Source organism: Alosa pseudoharengus, unplaced genomic scaffold (genome assembly GCF_046254945.1).
Source record: "Alosa pseudoharengus isolate Yale_2024_CS ecotype anadromous, Long Island Sound unplaced genomic scaffold, YU_APseudo_1.1 YU_APseudo_1.1_scf_7, whole genome shotgun sequence".
NCBI lineage: Eukaryota > Metazoa > Chordata > Actinopteri > Clupeiformes > Clupeidae > Alosa > Alosa pseudoharengus.
In genome coordinates this window covers 32,695,661-32,714,145 of record NW_027468859.1, presented here as the reverse complement: position 1 = coordinate 32,714,145, position 18,485 = coordinate 32,695,661, and the positions used below count along the sequence as shown (strand labels likewise).

The 18,485-nt window shown below is 41.2% G+C and overlaps 1 protein-coding gene across 1 annotated transcript; it reads right to left on the bottom strand.

Annotated features, from left to right (window-relative positions):
• Positions 1 to 566: 566 nt before the first annotated feature.
• LOC143110046 (uncharacterized) lies at positions 567 to 16,428 on the bottom strand. The gene is made up of 7 exons (XM_076272880.1): positions 16,378 to 16,428; positions 15,896 to 15,963; positions 15,370 to 15,684; positions 3,096 to 3,380; positions 2,700 to 2,798; positions 1,156 to 1,254; positions 567 to 986 (listed from the first exon to the last, which is right to left on the bottom strand). Exons 2-7 carry the CDS (start codon positions 15,951 to 15,953, stop codon positions 961 to 963), a joined length of 882 nt encoding a protein of 293 aa, XP_076128995.1. The 5' UTR covers positions 15,954 to 15,963; positions 16,378 to 16,428; the 3' UTR covers positions 567 to 960.
• Between the last annotated feature and the right edge of the window lie 2,057 nt (positions 16,429 to 18,485).

Genomic DNA, 18,485 nt, shown 5'->3' with positions numbered 1-18,485 from the left:
ATGTCTCTGGCCTCTCTCTGACCTGCAGTCTACAACATGACCTGGAGATGAGCACGCAGTATGTATATGCAGCATCAAGTTGGCATCAGTTGGAGGAAGCCTTTTAAGTTCGGGTAGCTTTTTGCTGGGACTGTAGATCTGGTAGTGTTATTCATCGACTAGGCCTTTTTCTGCCCATACAATGTGACAAAGAACTCCGTCTTTTAGGTCTTTTAGTATATTTTAGGTCGTCACTTTGAGTGGCATCAGGTTCACCAAGCACTGGCCTACAGTAGGGTTAGCCCTAGCCATCTGAACTTAAAAGGCCTAGTCGATGAATAACACTCGCTACAGTCCCAGCAAAAAGCCACCCAAACTTATTAAAAGGCTTCCTCCAACTGATGCCAACCTAATGCTGCACATAATGCATGCTCATCTCCAGCATTCTTTAGCATTCTTTTTACTCACACACAATATCTCTGAGACATAGGAACGAGTCTTAGGATACAGTATATTAAAGAAAAGGAAAAATGAATAAATAAAATAGATAAAGACAAGGAAGGCCAAAAAAAGTTTAATAAGTAGGGAGACAACACAAATCAACAAGATAATAAAGCCAAACACTAATCAAAGGACACAGAGGATATTGTTAACTATTCTTGTTGACTTAGTAATATAGACTAACAAGATGGTGGCACAATATGCACATGGACTTTAAATATAATGGGCTCATTTTAAGCCTAAGCTGACAAAGTCTTGTATGTATGTCATGTATGTTATAATACACTAAAAACATAATTTATAGATAATAATAAGTAGGGAGACAACACAAATCAACAAGATAATAAAGCCAAACACTAATCAAAGGACACAGAGGATATTGTTAACTATTCTTGTTGACTTAGTAATATAGACTAACAAGATGGTGGCACAATATGCACATGGACTTTGAATATAAGGGGTTTGGTGTTATTTCAAATCTTAAAGTTCAGTATCTTCAAGAGGCTCTGTAGGAATAATGTTACAAAAAAAGCATGAGGTCATTATTAAGGTTTCCATGATAACATTAAAGCCAAAGTACATTAAAGGAGAGCCGTTTTACACATGTGTCATCCACCAATTGCCTTAATATGAATAGCCATCTTTACTGACAGCTTAATTTGTAGTCATTCTTACCTTTAACATTTTGTCTTTTTCTTTTCACCACATGAACAATCCCAATGACCACAGGAAGAATCAGCAGAATGAAGAAGATAGTAAGTCTAATAGGGATCTCTGTGACACACACACACACACACACACACACAGAGAGAGAGAGAGAGAGAGAGAGAGAGAGAGAGAGAGAGAGAGAGAAGAGGAACTTGCAGTAAGGTAAATGCAGACACTTCCAAACAGAAAATAGACCGTTTAGAAACAAGAAGATAAAAGTCACAATTCTTTTAGCTTGAACATGAGTCAATAATCTTAAAACAAACCATGCTGTGACCAAGTTGAGAGTTGCTATAACTGGGATAACCCATTAGAATTCAGGAGATCTACAGTAGGCCATACGTGTCTGAATGTTACATTCACAGGTTTGCTTTCAAAATGAACAGCTTGGCTCTCAATACCAATTTCAAGTTTTTGCCTGAAATTACACAGCGCCTGCTTCAGAGGGCACTGTTCCCACCTAGTTTGGCCTATAGTCAAATGCTCGGCCTCTTTGGAAAGCTAAGACACTATATCTTGGGAAACAATCATAATAACTGTCATGCACTGACAGAGTTATTCAGGCTACAATATTGTTTTTTTCTTTCTGCAGAATTATAAGGATCTCTGAACTGACCACATTTCAGCCCTCTACGTCACTTGATACAACTTAGAAACACAACTGAGCCCTAGCACCAGGTCTTGTGAAGCTGTGTGTAAAAGTAGATCAATATAGAATGAAATTATGAGTATTGGTGACCATTATTTGCAAAGGTATGCTCATGCGTTTTGTAAAATGCCCTGTGGAAACTCCCCATGTGACTTTTGGTTGCCAAAAATGCATCAAAGACTACAGTATGTATATCAAATCACTGACAATCAAAGTCGTACTGCATAAGAATCCCTTTGTATAGAAGCATAATCTTGTTTCTCAAATGAGGTAACATTCTGAAATTACATGCTTGCATTTCGATTGTATGTCAGGGGCTTTAAAGAGGCCCTATATGCAACAATTTTAGCAAAATGACCTTAATTATGCAGGTTGAGAGTCGTTCTGATGGTTCTACAACACTTTTTGGGTCGTTTGGTGGGTGCGAAAACCCAGAAACAGCGAAGGAATAACCAGACCTGCATAGGGCTTCTTTAATATGGAACGACTACACTAAATATGGAATAATTATACAAAAGTATAACTCTTTGCCATTTCTTTTTCAATTCAATTGGTATAAGATGGACTACAACTTATATTGGATGAAACGACATGGATATTCTATTCCACTATGGGTTCTTGTGGACATTTCAAGACCCAATATGCTACATCTACATATTAATGAGGATATACACAAGGGCTAGAGGGGAAGCACCAAAGGGGGGGGGGCAGTACACATATTTAACATGAAAAAGATTGTCATGTAATGAGTCCAAGCTGTCAAATGGTGTATAATATGACTATGCTACATAACAATACGTTGGGGGGAGGTGGGTAACCGTTCCGCCGGCAGGATGGTGAAAACTAAGAAACGTGACTGTACCTAAAGATGCACTGGATTTCCCCTTCTTTGCTTTTCCCATTTCGTCAGATTCCATCATAAGTCCTGGGGATCCTCCGGTTGGATCTGGGGTAGGAGTTGCTAGATAGGGTCAAATTATGATGAAGAGGCAATGTAATGTAAGAGATTAAGACACAAACCAAATTTACCATACTAAAGAGAGCTTAATCAATTATCTTCATGAAATAGAGAGCTTAATCCATACTCTACATGAAACCTTTTCAGCACTTTGCTCAGTCCCTCAGAGTTGCAACCGTGAGAAAATATTTCTAAAACTGGCAGGATGAACTTAAAAGCAAGCCATACTTATTTACCAAGGTGTAGATGGCTACAACATTATTCCAGTGTCTTATCAGTTGACAAACTTTACTCATTTACCTAACATTGTGTACGTGGCTACAATTCTAAGCCATTCCCATCTGGAGGTCAGTTGGCAACTCCATGTCTTCTCCCTTTGGTAAAGGTGTGACTCTTTGAGTGTGGTGTGACAGGCAGATGTGTTTTGGATCTGGCGGTCAGAAGATTCTTGCAGTGGAAAACCTTTCTCATCTATCCAGCTTAGATGAATGTTGTCAGTAGAAGACACTTTTTCACAGCCCTTATGGGTGTGCAAGAGGCAAGAGAGAGTGACATCACCGTCCGTCCTCGATGGAGATGCACTGACTGCAGAAGAAGTATTGATGAGAAAAGTTCAGGATCCAGCCCAACATTCAGTTTAAAAGCCATTTCAGTGCCATTCTTTATAACAATATCACAGTGTTACAGGTCACTGGATGTGAAAAAGAAATGGATACCAGTTCCTGTGTCTTCTGTGCATGGTGATACATATGGTATAAAATTCTCGCCAAAAGTTTTCTGTACCTGTACCAAAGTTTTGTGCTTGTAAGAATATTTTGTGCTCGTAAAAATGATTTGTGTACATGTAAAAATAATTTGTATCTGTAAAAATATTTTGTGCATGTAAAAATGGTTTGTACATCTTCAAATCCGTTTTCTCACTGTGTAGAATTTTTTTTTGTGAATTTGCGAACGATATTTGCACGCACGGATTTTCCATTTGCAAGTGCGCATCTGTTTTCTACAGACATGAAACAGATCTACGGGTACGAAACGAATGTACAAGTACAAAACTTTTTTACAAATTTCCCCAAAACAGCCAATCACAGCACTGCTTACTGAACGGCCAGTCAGCCGATCAGCTCGCTTATTTAATTCTGAAACGCTGGACATAGAAAATACAGCTCTTGGTACATCCATGTAAACACCCCAGTTCAGAAGAGGTGAAACACTTAAAAAAGAAGAGCTATCTTAGCTAACAAGCAAACAGCTCAACTTAACTCTATTCCTTCCCTACTATGAATCTAATATCATTAACTAGAACTAATAAAATTCGGATCATTAGTATTATTATTAATGATATAATTGTTCTGTATAGTTATTGTGTTAGTGTTTTCCGACTAGTCATTCCTCCCTTTGTATTTCCCATGGTTAATGTGCGGTGCTTTGTTAGCAGAGATGGTTGATAGTATCTTTGACGTTAGCTTAGCCCAGCCAATACTAGCCCAGTTAGCTGCCATTACCTATTGTTACCTACTAATTACCTATCCAGTGCTCGCGTTTTAAACTATACTGTTTATTAGTTCTAGTTAATGATATTAGATTCATAGTAGGGAAGGAATAGAGTTAAGTTGAGCTGTTTGCTTGTTAGGTAAGTTAGCTTGTTACCTAAGCTAGCTAGAACATAACAGTTACTGCTACATGACCAAAAAAGTTCAGGGTGGCTTTAGGCTGACTCCCTTCCCTCCCTCCCTTTGTATTTCCCATGTTATATGTGCGGTGCTTTCACGTAACGTTAGCAGAGACAGTTGATAAAAGCAGTATCTTTGACATTAACTTAGCCCAGCCAATACTTGTTTCACCTCTTCTGACTGTAGTGTTAACATGGATGTACCCAGAGATGTCCAGCGTTTCAGAATTAAAGAAGTGAGCTGATCGGCTGACTGTCCGTTCAGTAAGCAGTGCTGTGATTGGCTGTTTTGGGAAAATTTGTAAAAAAGTTTTGTACTTGTAAATTCGTTTCGTACCCGTAGATCTGTTTCATGTCTGTAGAAAACAGATGCGCACTTGCAAATGGAAAATCAGTGTGTGCAAAAATCTTTCGCAAATTCACAAAAAAAAATTCTACACAGTGACAAAACGGATTTGAAGATGTAGGCTACAAACCATTTTTGCATGCACAAAATATTTTTACAGATACAAATTATTTTTACATGTACACAAATATTTTTTACGAGCACAAAATATTCTTACAAGCACAAAACTTTGGTACAGGTACAGAAAACTTTTGGCGAGAATTTTATACCATAGATACATTGATGTTTGCCGTTATTGTCCAGAAGCATATTCATTTGTAACAGCAAACAACTACTCAGAGCTCCTTTAAAGGTACACGGCAACATTTTGGGAAATTAGCTTACACTGTCTCCGCCAGAGTTAGATAAGATGAAACATACCAGGGCCGTAGTCACCATAGACATTGAGGGGGACGTGTCCCCCCCAATATTCAAATATGACCAAAATGTCCCCCCCAATATTCGGACATAGAAAAATAAAGAAAGAATAAAGCGCTATACTAGGCCTACAGGAAACCAACACGTATCTGAAATGTAGCCTAATCAAACGTAAATAACGCACAAATTCTATGGTTCCAGAGTAGCCTACACCCCTGAGTGGTTTGTCCTGGTGATTTTCCGTTTTTCGTTAGTGGCGTGCGCTATCAAAAGCTTCCATTTACTGCACCCTACTGCGGTGAGGTAGGACTGTCAACAATATCGCAAAAGCTACTGGTACAATTTTCACAAAACTTCTTGGAAAGGTGTAGCACAGGCTAAGGAAATCCCATACATCAGCCATCACCAAATGGCGGACCGCGGTCCGAGTCCGGACCGTGACGTGATCCTATCCGGACCCAGACCATAATAGCCTAATTTAGATTTTCACGTAAGATTTCAAAGCTGCGCTAAATGTTTCGTTGGTTAGGATAACAGCATTTACTTCAGGAGCTTCAGGAACCATCATTTCGCTTGCTGCTACTCAGCCAGTGAAATCTGTGAATTCTGATAAAGTCGAGTCAGTGAGTAAAGTAGTAGCCTACTATGGAGAAGAGACTGATAGCCTGAAACGAGCGAGGAGAGGAGACGGGACGAGAAACAATCAGATGGATATCTAAGTTAACGATAAGTAAGTTATTTTCCAATCATCGATTGCTCAAAGAGGAGAAAGCTAGAGAGCGAGAAGAGAGCTTTATATAACGATACGGGGGCAATACCACGCAAAACTGTCACGTCTATAACGCCAACTAAATATGGATGTGACAGTTTTGCGCGGAATTGCCCTGGACCTCTTCTATATTCTGAGACAGGCAATTTTAAGCGCCAATTTGAAGCACCTCTACTAGACAAAGCATATATTTTGAGCAAGCATAGGGTAGGCTAGGCCCTTTCAACAGTGAACTGAGACCACAGAATATTTTACGATTTAAGAAGGCAATATGATTGATCCACCACAATCTAGTTAAGCCTACATGCATTCACTGCCCAACAACGTGATATTCCTGGGTTTCAGGGATTTCGGGTCAACATAAAAAAAACTAAAAAAAAAAAAAATTAACTTGCTGATTAATGGGTTCAAGGAACCAGCTGTGGAATATCCATCCTTGTCTCAGCTCAAATTTTATTTTAAGTTCACGTTAAGATCTTAAAAATAGCCAAGGCTACTCAAGTTTTTCTCCCCAATTAGGCTACTCTTATCTTGCCTTATTTCTCCTCATTTCGAATGTTGACTTTTTGGCTACTTATTTTATTTCACATTAAACATTAGGCCTAGGCTTACACTCTTCTATTTCTTGAATTTCCCCTTGGGAATCAATAAAGTATCTATCTATCTATCTATCTATCTATCTATCTATCTATCTACAACTAGGCTCCATCCATCCATCCTAATATTATACATACATACTGTACATATACATAGCCTAAACACGCACGTTAAACATTATGATGCTCCGGACCTTTGCTTGAGGAAATTTTCCGTAACTGGACCTCGCTGAAGATTAATTGAATACCCCTGGCCTAGTGTTTCTACATGTTGGCACAAAACGTCATTTCTGTCAGAAGCCAGTCTATAATGCATACAGGGGTAACATGAGGTGAGTCAGACAGAAGAGGGGCCTGTCTTAGTAGCCTATTCCTGAATCCTGTCTCTTTCAAACTACGTTAAAATTGTGTGATTAGCCGCGAGCATAATAAAATCTAAATTAAAAGACAAAATCTTATTAGGCTCCAAACCTATGAGTCTAAGCATTAGTTTAAAAAAATCTTCAGGTGTAAATAATAAGTCAAAGAACCACATTCTGTGTAATATAGAGGTTATCATAAGATACTGTAGTTTGTAATTTATTTTAAAGTATACATTTTGAACACAAATGGAGTCACAGGTCCAGACCAGTGAAGTTGCTTCTTCTCCACCCTTCTCTTTTCACAAAACTAACGGGGGTGGGGGGTGGCATCTGTATCCGTCAAAAGTTTGGAATAACCTAATTGACTGACCTAACTAACGACTTGTTTGTGATTTTTAATAATATTTTTGCATGAAATGTATTGAAATTCTGTTTGGGGGTCCCTCAGACCCCACCACAGATTTGGTCCCCCCCAATGTTGACATCATGACTACGGCCTTGAAACATACAATACCCTTGTCGTCTTTGTGCGTGCAGTAACTCAGTCTGAAGCACTTACCGTTAGCATAGCTTAGCATAGTTCATTGAGGTGGGCAGTTTCAAAGTACTGAAGTACTTGATTTTAAAAATACTTAAGTATTAAAGTACAATTTGAAATTACATGTGTAAGGTTTAACACTTAAATGCATGCCCCTGACTAGCTTGTATAAGCTGCAGAATAAGGGATTATAGAATGTTACAGAATGAAGAAACCCAACTGACAGAAAGAAAAGGTTTATTTTATTTTTGTATGCAGTGATGTGGTTTACTTTCGGCAAACAAAGCACGCATTTAAAACGATAGGAATCGTTCATCCGTTCAGTAAACTTAAACATTTTGTCGAGATACGGCCATGGGTGCGAGTACTCGACAGGGCATCCGCCTTCATCTCCGTCTCCGGTCTACCTCCATCTTGCTGTCGATTTAGGAATAGAGCTGCACAGTCCCGCCCACAGCCGATGCCGGATGTAAAAAGTCAATGCAATTTCTCCATTGACAATTGCGGTGTAAGCCATAAAAACGTAACTGCACGTGGTAGACTTAAAACCAGCTACGGTTGTACTAAGCGATTGTATATGCTCCTATAGACACCAAGAGTTCGTGGGGCACTAACCTTGTTTTGAGATAAATGCCTTTTATTCGCGATCTCTTGGATAAGTACTTCATTACCCACAATCCTGAACAATCCCACAATCCCACAGTGATGCCTCTGATTGGTGGAAAGGCCGTTATGGTCATAGTTTGAAACTTTCTCAGCGGAAAAATATTGACAAAGATGGAGGAGTTTTTTACTGCCTATGGCGAAAATCTTAATGTGATTAAAAACTTTCTTGACGAATATTGGTACTTGTATCAACAAGGATTGGGGTTTATACATCACACGAACTTAGTCAGGGCCAATACACTATCAAATAGACCACTGTAAATGTTAGTTTAAACACTCAAACTTTTCAGGTAGGCTAGCACTAGCCAACAGGCTAACCTTTAGCATTTCCGACATTGTATGTCATTACATAATGCAGCTAACATTAGCCTACATGCTGCAACACAGGTATGAATATTATATATATTATGTTTTAGTGAGTGTCCAAAGGGGTGAAAGCCACTTTAAATCGGGTCACATTATTGACTGTTGTGTGTCCGAGAGTCAGTTTGTGGGTTTTGTAAGGGTCAGCAGCATGAGGGACAAGACCTACAAAGTTGTGGTGAGTTAGCTAAGCAGGGAGGTTGTAATGTTAATGCTGCTAGCAGTGCTAGTTAACATTAGCTAGGCTACTGTAGCCTTCATACTGTATGATTCATATTAATCATTAACCTAGGAATACTTCGTGCATTTAATGAACATTTTGTGTAATAATTCACGGCAAATTAATAAACTGAATATGGTGGTCCAAGAGCAGACCATGCATCAGCCCGACTGAGCAGTGATGACAGCATAGGATGAGTCAGGTAACGTTATGAAGCACTGCCGTTAACGTTAACCACTTTCACACACACGATATACACGATATACACGATGATAAATATAAAATTCAATATCAAAACACTATTATTTACACGATTACTCCTGAAATAACTGCTATTAACTGCACAATCACTATATAAATATCACTGTTTGGAGGAAAGGGTTCGCTGCTGTCGCCGGTTGGAAATGAAATATTTTGCACTGGTTCGTGCTGCTTATATATTTTTCAGTGAGGCCCGGTGGTTTATGGGATGAGTAGTTCCTTCGCTCGGAAATGAAAATATGTACAGTCTTGTACCTTTGACTTTTTTTGGATTTTCTCTTCGTTTTTTCACTCGAAATGATATGTTGTATGCTTATGAGTTATGCCGTAGCTGGTTAGCCTAAGCCTGTAAAACTCTTTAGATACGGATTTTTCCAAACGTCAATGGGACAAATGAATGGGAAGCTTACATCCGGCACCTAACCGCGTTTTGGCTGTGGGCGGGACTGTGCAGCTCTATAGAGAACGGTTAGACGTTGAACTTGGTTTTATAGCCTAGCGCACAGATGTGACGCAACCCTGATTAGTGATAGGCTGTCACCTGCGAACAAACCATCACATTTTAGAAGAGAGGGGATGTTCGATAGACTTCAAAAGTTATGTTGGTTTTGTATAACCCCAATGACATGCCGCATACTATATAGGCTACTGCTGTTGGATAGGCCATTTGCATTGTGCTTGTGACCATTTGTTGGCGGATTTGTGGGTAGTGTGCTTTTTAAAGTTAAACTTGAGCAGGGGCTTCTGAATGTGTTTTTACCTTGGATTTTGGCACAAGGGATTTTAACATCTAATCCTGTGTATTAATGTAATGCTGAAGCTAGCGTAGGCTAGTGACTGCTGTGAATAGGGCAGCTGGCAACTAGGGAAAGACCTTGTGACAGCACGGAAAGACGGCTGACAGGAGGGAATAGACCCCGCCGGGGCTACAATGGGTTAGCAGCTCATTGTGGCAGTAGCCCAGGCTTCACTAAGCTATGGGCTGCACCCTACTAAGCTACAGTACGACATAATGAAAAAATACCCCTAGAGTCAGCGAGAGCAGGGGCGGAAGATGACTCACTTGTGATAGACATGGTTACTGACCCTGGAACGAATTTGATTACGAGTAAGGAAAACATGTTTGTGGAAGCCAGTAGTTCAGAGAAAACTGAGAAAAAGCTGCAGATGTGTGTGTGTGGTTGGCAGAAGGTTACAAGTCTAAAGGGCCTGAAAATTCATCAAGGGAAAAAGAAGTGCTTGGTAGAGGGAACACAGGGTTCCCCGCATTGATAGCTATTTCTTAAGAAGTGCATCAAGTCAGTCGGTTGAAGTCCAGCGACAGGAAGAAACCCACAGTTCGCAGGACATCAGTACCCCTGTTGTTGAGGTAAGTTCTAGCACTGAGGCAGAGAGAGAGGCCAGTCAGCCAAGGAGGGAGAAGATTAATGGTCATAGGCCTGGGGTTAGATGGCCAGGCGCAGCAGAATGTAGAATGTGGGAAGATGTTAATAGTGATTTGGTCAGTATCCTGGGTCAGCTCAAGGGGACGGCTGAAAGCAAATTAGAGAAAATGGGAGACATTATTTATAGCTATGGTAAGGAAAGATTTGGGACTATTGAGAGAAGGACAAAACGGCTACATGAGGTAGTTAAATCTAGGCGCCAGCAGGAGATAGATAAACTTATCAAGGAGAGGAGGCAGCTTAAGAAGCAGTGGAGAAAAGCTACAGATGATGAGAAGGAAGGTATTGACTGTCTACAGGCAGATGTGAGGGAGCGGTTAGTAGTGCTAAGAAGAGCTGAAAATATTAGGAAAAATAGGAGGAAGAAATCACGAGCCCGACTAGCATTCTATAAAGACCCATTTAAGTTTGTTAAGTCTTTATTCGTAATGCAGAAGAGTGGTAGTCTTTTGGAACCTAAGCAGAAGCTTGAGGAGTATTTAGAGGGAGTGCACAAAGATAGGGAGAGGTTCAGGGAGATGGTACTTCCTGCTGATATCCCACCTATTGGTGAATTAAGTAGCCAATGCGACGATAGTCCACCAAGGTGGAAAGAGGTGCAAGAAGTAATAAAACGTGCAAGGGCCTCTTCAGCCCCGGGACCTAATGGAGTGCCCTACCGGTTGTATAAGAGTGCACCAGATGTTTTAAGATTTTTATGGCAATTAATGAAGATAGTTTGGAAAAAGCAGAGTATTCCCAAGGCTTGGCGGAGGGCTGGGGGAATATTTATTCCCAAAGAAAAGGACGCAGTGGAGATTAATCAATTTAGGCCAATTAGTCTACTGAATGTTGAAGGGAAGGTTTTCTTTAGTGTGGTGGCACGGAGACTGACAAATTACCTTGAAAGGAATAAACTAATTGATACCACGGTGCAAAAAGCTGGAATTCCTGGCTTCTCCGGGTGCTTAGAGCATACCAGCATGATTTGGCACCAAATTCAATTAGCAAAGCGTGAGAAGAGAGACCTGCACGTTGTGTTCTTGGATTTGGCTAATGCTTTTGGGTCTGTGCCGCATAGTCTGTTGTGGGAGGCCTTTGATTATTTCAGAATCCCAGGTAGCATTAAAAGCCTAGTAAAAGCATACTTTCTGGATATTCAATTATGTTTTACTACAGCTGATTACACCACAGGTTGGCAACAACTTGAGATAGGAATCATGGCCGGATGTACCATCTCCCCACTTGCTTTTACAATGGCAATGGAGGTCATTATTAGGGCCTCAAAATGGGTAGTGGGCGGGGAGAAGTTGCAGGGAGGGCCACGCCTCCCCCCGATTCGGGCTTTCATGGACGACATGACAACCTTGACGACAACCGTTCCATGCACCAACAGGTTGCTGGGTAAGTTAAATAGTAATCTGCAATGGGCCAGAATGAAGGTGAAACCAAGTAAGTCTAGGAGTCTCTCAATTATTAAAGGGAAGGTAACAGATAAGAAGTTTGCTATAAATAAGGAGGTTATTCCCACAGTTCTGGAGAAACCAGTGAAGAGCCTGGGAAGGTGGTATGATGCAAGCCTTAGTGATAAATCACAGGTTGAAGACTTGAGACAGGTCACTAGGCAAGGTATTGCAAAAATTGACAAGTCGGGGCTGCCAGGTAAGCTCAAGCTGTGGTGTTTGCAGTTTGGTTTGTTGCCTCGGCTAATGTGGCCATTGACAGTTTATGAAGTTCCTCTGTCAAAGGTAGAGAGGTTGGAAAAAATGATCAACTCCTTTGTCAGAAAATGGCTCGGAGTCCCACGCTGCTTAAGCAGTGTAGCCTTGTATGGGAAGGGTATTGTAGAGTTGCCAATATCTAGTCTGACAGAGGAATTTAAGTGTGCTAAGGCTAGATTGGAATTGACTCTTACTCAGTCCAAGGACCCAGTGGTGAGGAAAGTTGCACCCTCAGTTAATGCAGGGAGGAAGTGGAACCCAGAGCAGGCAGTTAAGCAAGCTCAATCAGCATTGAAGCATAGAGATATAATGGGCCATGTGCAGCACGGGCGGGGGGGTCTAGGGGTGGGTGCAAGTAAACCCTTGTGGAGTAAGGCTTCTGCAGGAGAAAAGAGGAAAATGGTAGTGGAGGAAATGCATAGACAGGAGGAGGCTGTAAGATGTACTAAGGCAGTGTCGCAGGCAAAACAAGGGCAGTGGGTGAACTGGGAAGGGGTGGAAAAAAGACAGATTAAATGGAAAGATCTATGGGGCATGGAAGCTAGTAAGATCAGATTTATGTTAGGTGCTACATATGATGTGCTCCCATCTCCCAAGAATTTAAGTCAATGGTTTGGTGAGGATGATAAATGCATACTTTGCTCGTGTGTGGGCAGTCTCCACCATATCCTATCAGGATGCAAGGTAAGTCTCACCCAGGGGCGGTATACGTGGCGTCATAACCAGGTATTGAAATGTGTGGCAGCGGCAATAGAGGATAAAAGAAGAGAAGTCAATTCATTAGCAGCTAGTAAAGGGGTAAGGCAAATTAACTTTGTACGTCAGGGGGATAAACCTTGTTCCGCGAAGGCCAGGTGTAAAACCGGCCAGTTGAAAAATGGGGCGGGCTGGGAAATGAAGGTTGATCTTGGCCAGCAGATGGCAGTACCTCCACATATAGTGAGTACTAAGCTACGTCCTGACGTAATTCTATGGTCGGATTCAGAGAAGATAGTTTACTTCATTGAACTCACCGTTCCTTGGGAAGACAGAGTGGAAGTGGCCAATGAGCTGAAGAGAGCTAAATATACTGAAATAGCAGAGGAGGCAGCTAAGCGAGGTTGGAGTGCACGATTAAGGCCTATTGAAATCGGTGCACGTGGGTTTGTGGCCAGATCTGCTATTGGCTTGCTGTCTGAATTGGGCATTTGTGGTCGAAGTCTAAGGCAGGTGGTTAGTAACATGTCCTTAGCAGCAGAACGGGCAAGCGAATGGTTGTGGGTAAGGAGAAGTTACCCTTCCTGGGGCGCAAGCTAAGGTAAGCTAACTGGCTCATTTGTTTTGGTCGTGGGTAAGGAGAAGTTACCCTTCCTGGGGCGCAAGCTAAGGTAAGCTAACTGGCTCATTTGTTTTGGTGGTGGGTAAGGAGAAGTTACCCTTCCTGGGGCGCAAGCTAAGGTAAGCTAACTGGCTCATTTGTTTTGTGTTTGTGATGGACTGTGCCTAGGTTGATGGTACTTGGCTAAGGTTCTTTATGGTTTATGGTTCAGTCCACATCAACGGGACGGACCGACCTAGCCAACTTCAACCATGCCTAGGTTGGTTAAGGGTATTTGGATGCTTGTTGTGGTAATATGGGGCAGCATGGGGCGTAAGCTAACTGCTAACTGCTGGCTAATTTGTTTTGTGTTTGGGATGGGGCCTAAGATAATGGGCTAAGCTAACTGGCTAATTTGTGTTGTGTTTGTGATTGGCTGTGCCTAGGGTGATGGTACTTGGCTAAGGTTCTTTATGGTTTATGGTTCAGTCCACATCAACGGGACGGACCGACCTAGCCAACTTAGACCATGCCTGGGCTGGTTAAGAGTATTTTGAGTATTGGATATTTCAATGTGGTAATATAGTGGTAGCATGGAGGGGAGTGTCTCCAGGACGCTGGTTTCACTGTTAAGCCTTCATGAGGTGTCGTGGGCCTAACTTAACGAAACATCGGTGAATGAGGGTGCCCACTTGATAACCCCAATGACATGCCGCATACTATATAGGCTACTGCTGTTGGATAGGCCATTTGCATTGTGCTTGTGACCATTTGTTGGCGGATTTGTGGGTAGTGTGCTTTTTAAAGTTAAACTTGAGCAGGGGCTTCTGAATGTGTTTTTACCTTGGATTTTGGCACAAGGGATTTTAACATCTAATCCTGTGTATTAATGTAAAGTACGAATCCGCTCAGTGGACTACATCTCTTGTCTCGAATGATGTACGTCACCAACGAAACGATAAGATTAGAAGCTAGCTGATAGCTGTTATGCTAGTTAACGGTTGCATCTTGCTGCCTGCTATGTCACTTAACAGTATCTAATGTACAGTCTATGGACGAATACAACTTACCTGATGTGTTTAATCCTCTGACTCATGGTATTTTCATCGGCAAGGAAAGCCCAATTAAGACCAGTTGCTGGTATGCTTGTACAATCTAGTGTGGCTGTGAATGAGCTAACGTCACTAGCGCGACTGATGGGTTTGTAGTCGTTGGAATTACGATCTTTCACAATGTTGTAATTCAATAGTTACGAAACAAACTGCAAATGTCTTTACATGAAAATTTGTCTTTAAAATTGACAAACATCATATGGGTAATTCAAGGCACAAGTCAACCGGGACCAGAAAATAATTTCTTTTTTTCGCCATAGACTGGCGTTCAAATTTTTTTGAAAGATAGGTCCCATGGAGGCAAGTGGAAGTGGCGTCACTGGCTAGACCTAGTTAAAAGTAACGAGAGCCTTAACAGAAATGTAGTGAAGTTAAAAGTACGATTTTTGTCATTCAGATGTAGTGAAGTGAAAGTGAAAGTATTTTTTTTTTAAATAAACTCAAGTGAAGTAGGCTACAAATACTCAAAATCTGTACTTAAGTACAGTACTTAAGTAAATGTACTTCGTTACTGCCCACCTCTGTGTAGGCCTATCATCTTATCTGAGATGGTGAATAAGCTAATTTCCCAAAATGTTGGCGTGTTCCTTTAAATGGCATTTGTTAAACATAAGTTCAGGAGGAGTGTCATGAAATTTGCCAAAACATTCAATGATCCTGGCTAAAGACCTCCTCACCAAACATGCTTTTCGACTGCTTCTCTTTTTGTGAACTTGTGAATAAAACTCTAATCTACATATGACTGATGTGAATTTGGTGAAGAAATAAACAATCTAGGCAATTAATGAGAACAACCATTGAAATATTACTTACTGTCTAAGACGGAGAGATAAATCTCTCCACCCCCTGGTCCACAATAGTATTCTCCAGCATCTTCAGCAGTGACATTAGCAATGCCCAGCCTGCAGCAGTCGTTCGGGCTCATTCTCTCAGCTCTCTTCGTGTTGTCTGTTCTGACCCTCCCATACGTCATCACATCAAACCGTTCTCCTTGAGGGCTGCTGTAGGTCCATATAGTCTTAAGGCAGTCTGACATACACATGTCGGAACATGGCAGGGATATATGCCCTCCAGCATCTATATACCTATCTCGTATCCAGTATCCTCTTACACCTTGGACATGTAAAGCTAAAAGAACAGTAGACATTTGTTAATGTTACAAAAGTCCACAATTTCTTTAAGACAATGACTAGTTTTGTATTTAAAAATGGCATGGTGTTGATGTCAACACCATGCCATATATTTTGTATTGTATTCATTTCAAAATCAATGTCAAACTTTTGCTTGTGTGTGTGTGTTTGGATGGGCATGAGCTCTTTTTTAAGTCAGCGGCTCTTACCCGTGAAGAGGAGAGTGGTGATGCAGAAAATCTGTGATGTTTTTTTGTCCACAACCATGACAGCGTTGCTGCAGATTAAGCACACAATACATCCTTGAATTTTACAACACCCAACTCCCACACACCCAATAATGAAATATGCAAATATAAATAAATACAAATAAACAACTGTGTTTTGTGCGGATATCTATTAGCTTAAATGTTTAGCCTTCACCTGTAAGATATCCCAGACATACAGTGGACATAAAGAGGCTGATAAAACACAAAAAGCTACCGCAAATGTAGCTATCACATATTTTCTCATTCTAGGATACCTTTTCAAAAATCACTATGAGACTTATTCCCCTTGAATGGTAGCCTACCGATTGACCAAAAGTAGGGGGTCTGGCTCAAGGACTATATGTACACATAACAACACACATGCATGTGCATATACACTCACACAGACACACACATTGAAAGTAAAACATCTTAGACACTACCTGTAGAGAGGTTTTACTGGCTGCAGTGGTGGTGCTGATGGGATATTATACTCTGTGCAGTCCCTGCTAAATCTGCAGTCCCTGCTAAATCTGCAGAGCATCATGACATAAATAAATATGTATTTTTCAAAGGGTGTTCCTCTTTCTGAAAACATTGTTTTTCTTCCTCTTTCCAGAAAAGGTCTTGTTGTAAACCATAAAAAGAGATACACTGCATGATATGATCCCTGCATGATGTGAAACTAAAGCAGGCTTTCTAAGCCATCTCCATACTCTTACAATTCATATATCTTCTCCTCTTGATTACTCAATCATTGTTTAGTAATGCAATATTTGTATGTCTTTACAAACTTGTATTGAATACCTCACTATGACCAGTCTGCAACAACAGACAGTATATAATTTGGTGACACCTAAATCCAATTGTGTCCACCAGTATACATCTGCTATTTTGTGGCAGTCATACTGCGCATTGCTATGCAGATGTCTTGTAATGTGTGCCTGGGTGTATGCATAAATGTGTCTGTGTATACCTGCGTGTGTGTGTGTGTGTGAGTGTCATATGTGTGTGTGTGTGTTTGTGTGCACTGCTTAACTAAGACAACTCTGCAACAGATGAAACATACTTTGGTGACACCCAAATGCACGTCTGTATATGCAGATTCTGCACGGCATATTGCCATTATGCTGCTATCATATTACATACGCATCACTGTGCTGTACGTTTAGAGCAGTGTTTCTCAAACTTTCAGACCAAGGACCACTTAACCAATAAAAAAACTCAGACCACCTAGCTAAAAAAAAACCACTTCAACATATTACACAATAGGCCTACTCACTGAATCACCTTGCTTATTGTCTTTGCATCTTGCTTCTTAATTGTGTCAGAGGATTCATATGATTTAAAATGGCATAGCTTACCTAGGCAGTGTTGCAGAACTGTTTGGATTTACATACAAGTTGGTTCAATATTGCATATATTATATTTTACGTCTGCTCGCGGACCACTTGGGATAGCTTGCGGACCACCTGTGGTCCCCGGACCACACTTTGAGAAACACTGTTTAGAGAGATAAAGACAGAGAGGGAGAGAGAGAGAGAGAGAGTGTGTGTGTGTGTGTGTGTGTGTCTATGCAAACATGCGTGCAAGGCCAGTGTGTATGTGTGTGTATGCATGATCTGCTGATTGGCCCTAAAAGCATCCTCACCAAATCTCCCCGTCTCATTCTCAACATTGATGTTTGATGCCATGATTGACATCTGTCCACTCCACCCCTGTTGTTAAAAACCTTGGTATTCAGCTTGACTCCACCCTTAGCTTTGATCCTCATATCAAATCACTCACTAAGATTGCTTTTTTTCACCTCCGTAACATTGCCCGCCTCCGACCCTTCCTCTCTGCTAGTGATGCACAGACTTTGGTTCACTCTTTTATTATGTCCCGTTTAGATTACTGCAACTCACTTTTTCCTTGGTCTCCCCACTAAAACCCTTCAAAGACTAGTACAATATATTCAAAACTCTGCAGCCAGGCTCCTCACCCATACCAGACTGATCGCACACATCACCCCCATACTCCATTGGCAGTTCTGTCCCGGATCAAATACAAAGTACTACTACTCACCTTCAAAGCCCTCCACAACCTTGCTCCCCCCTACATCTGCGATTTCCTGACCCCTTACACTCCCTCCCACTCAGATCCTTTGACCAAAACCTCTTGGCTATCCCCCGCTCCAGACTCTCCACCCTGGGTGGCAGGTCCTTCAGTGCCTTGGCCCCCTAATATTTACTCGGTACAAACTTCAGTAACGCGCGTTACAATGCATTTTAACCCAAAATTAAGGCTTGTTTTGTTTTGATACATATACGCAAACACCACCGCAAGAACAGACGAGAAAAAATCCGCGCAAAATAGTAGAACGTATCTCCTGATACTGGTTGAAGATGACTGTGGCTGCAGCAGACTCAAAGTCGGACTCTATTTGCGGGATGGACATAAGCCTACGCTCATTATTTTTAGCTTGTCAGAGACAAGGATATGAAGAACATGCAGTAATAGTTAGTGCACTTTGTGTGCGAAACCGAAAGATCTCACTATGCCTCGTGAA